Consider the following 2079-nt stretch of genomic DNA (forward strand, 5'->3'; position numbering starts at 1 on the left):
GCCCACTGGTACGGGGGCTCGGAGATGAGCACCCAGCACTGGCCCATCCGCCTGGCCGGCTACCAGGAGCCCGTGCCCTACGTGACGAGCGACGTCTACTCCTTCCGCAACAGCTTTGGCGGCATCCTGGAGCGCTACTGGCTCTCCTCCAAGGCGGCGGCCATCAAGATCAATGACTCCGTGCCCTTCCACCTGGGCTTCAACGCCACCCAGCGCGCCCTCTTCTTCCAGGCGCGCTACAAGGACTCTCCCTACAAGCCCCCTCCGGGGCAGCAGCCCTTCCCCGAGCTCAGCTACCGCGTCTGCGTGGGCTCCGACATCACCTCCATCCACAAGTACATGGTGCGCAGGTACTTCAACAAGCCCTCCAAGATCCCTGCTGAGAACGCCTTCCGATACCCCATCTGGTCCACCTGGGCACTCTACAAAAAAGATATTGACCAGGATAAAGTTCTGGATTTTGCAAGAAACGTTAAGAGACATGGTTTTAACTGCAGCCACATTGAAATTGATGACATGTACACACAGGCCTATGGGGATTTTGACTTTGATCCGGTCAAGTTCCCCAACGTGACAGAGATGTTTGCAAAACTAAGGGAGGACGGGTTTAAAGTCACACTATGGACTCACCCTTTCATAAACTACAATTCCTCCAATTTTGGTGTGGGCATCGAGCGGCAGCTGTTCATCAAGGAGCCATCTGGGCGGCTGCCAGCCATGGTGGAGTGGTGGAACGGCATCGGGGCCATCCTGGACTTCACCAACCCTGCAGCCCGTGACTGGTTCCAGAGCCACCTGCGCCAGCTGCGGCACAAATACGGCATCTCCTCTTTCAAGTTCGATGCAGGGGAGACCAGCTACCTGCCCAAGCAGTTCAGCACCTTCCGCCCGCTCTCGGACCCCAGCATCTGGTCGCGGCGCTACACGGAGATGGCCATTCCCTTCTATGAGCTGGCCGAGGTGCGGGTGGGCTACCAGTCCCAGAACATCTCCTGCTTCTTCCGCATCATTGACCGCGACTCTGTCTGGGGCTACGAGCTCGGCCTCAAGTCCCTCATTCCCACTGTGCTCACCATCAGCATGCTGGGGTACCCTTTTGTGCTTCCGGATATGATTGCAGGAAACTTTCTTCCCAACAAGACAGATGGGGCAGTGGAGATCCCTGACCGGGAGCTGTACGTGCGGTGGTTGGAGCTGTCTGCCTTCATGCCCTCCATGCAGTTCTCCATCCCACCCTGGCTCTACGACAAGGAGGTGGTGGAGATTGCGCAGAAGTTCACAGAGCTTCACGAGTCGCTGGTGGCCCCGCTCCTGCTGGAGCTGGCCGGGGAGGGCACCGACACGGGTGACCCCATCATCCGTCCCATCTGGTGGATCTCGCCCCGTGACGAGGCTGCTCACAGGATCGACTCCCAGTTCCTCATTGGGGACACCCTCATGGTGGCCCCTGTGCTGGAGATGGGCAAGCAGGAGCGTGATGTCTACCTGCCAGCGGGCAAGTGGCGCAGCTACAAGGGGGAGTTGTTTGAGAAGACCCCAGTGCTGCTCACGGACTATCCCGTCGACCTGGATGAAGTTGCCTATTTCCTCTGGGTTTCCTAACAGCGGCCTCCACCAACTTGGGGATAACCATGCCTTACCTAGGACTTTGTAACAATAATAATTCTAATTGCACATTTCGTTTGAGATTGGGGATAAGGAAGGGAGTTAAATAGACTTCACTGTCCTTGGGGTAATTTTTTTTTTTTTTATTTGGAGGAAGGGTACCCTTTTTTTTTAATTTGGGGCAAGTGGGAGACTCCAGTTTTGTTAGGGTAGGCAGAATTTTCTCTGTTAAAGTCAGGAAGGAATTGCCAATCTGTTTGCAGACACATAATAAGCTTGATACTGGTTCAGTTCCCAAGGGTTTCAAGAGGCTGAGGTTGCTTATTGGCAGTGGAAACATTGCTGATCTGATGGGAACACCCAGTGCTGGCCTGGGTGTGGTGATGTGGGAGGATTGCTGCTGCAGAGTCTGCCTTACATTTTACAGTATGGCGGATATATTTAAAAGGACTTAAGAGCAGAAGAGAAACTAGT

At 54.8% G+C, this 2079-nt stretch overlaps 1 protein-coding gene across 1 annotated transcript in view; it reads left to right on the forward strand.

Annotated features, from left to right (window-relative positions):
• Positions 1-1602, forward strand: part of KIAA1161 (KIAA1161 ortholog) — a 9432-nt gene extending 7830 nt beyond the window's left edge. The window contains exon 2 of the mRNA XM_009993793.1: positions 154-1602. Within this exon, the coding sequence (XP_009992095.1) occupies positions 154-1602 (1449 nt within the window). The remainder of the gene's footprint in view (positions 1-153) is intronic.
• The last annotated feature ends 477 nt before the right edge of the window (positions 1603-2079 follow it).

The sequence above is a fragment of the Chaetura pelagica genome, unplaced genomic scaffold (assembly GCF_000747805.2).
Source record: "Chaetura pelagica isolate M959 unplaced genomic scaffold, ChaPel_1.0 scaffold283, whole genome shotgun sequence".
NCBI classification, from domain to species: Eukaryota; Metazoa; Chordata; class Aves; order Apodiformes; family Apodidae; genus Chaetura; species Chaetura pelagica.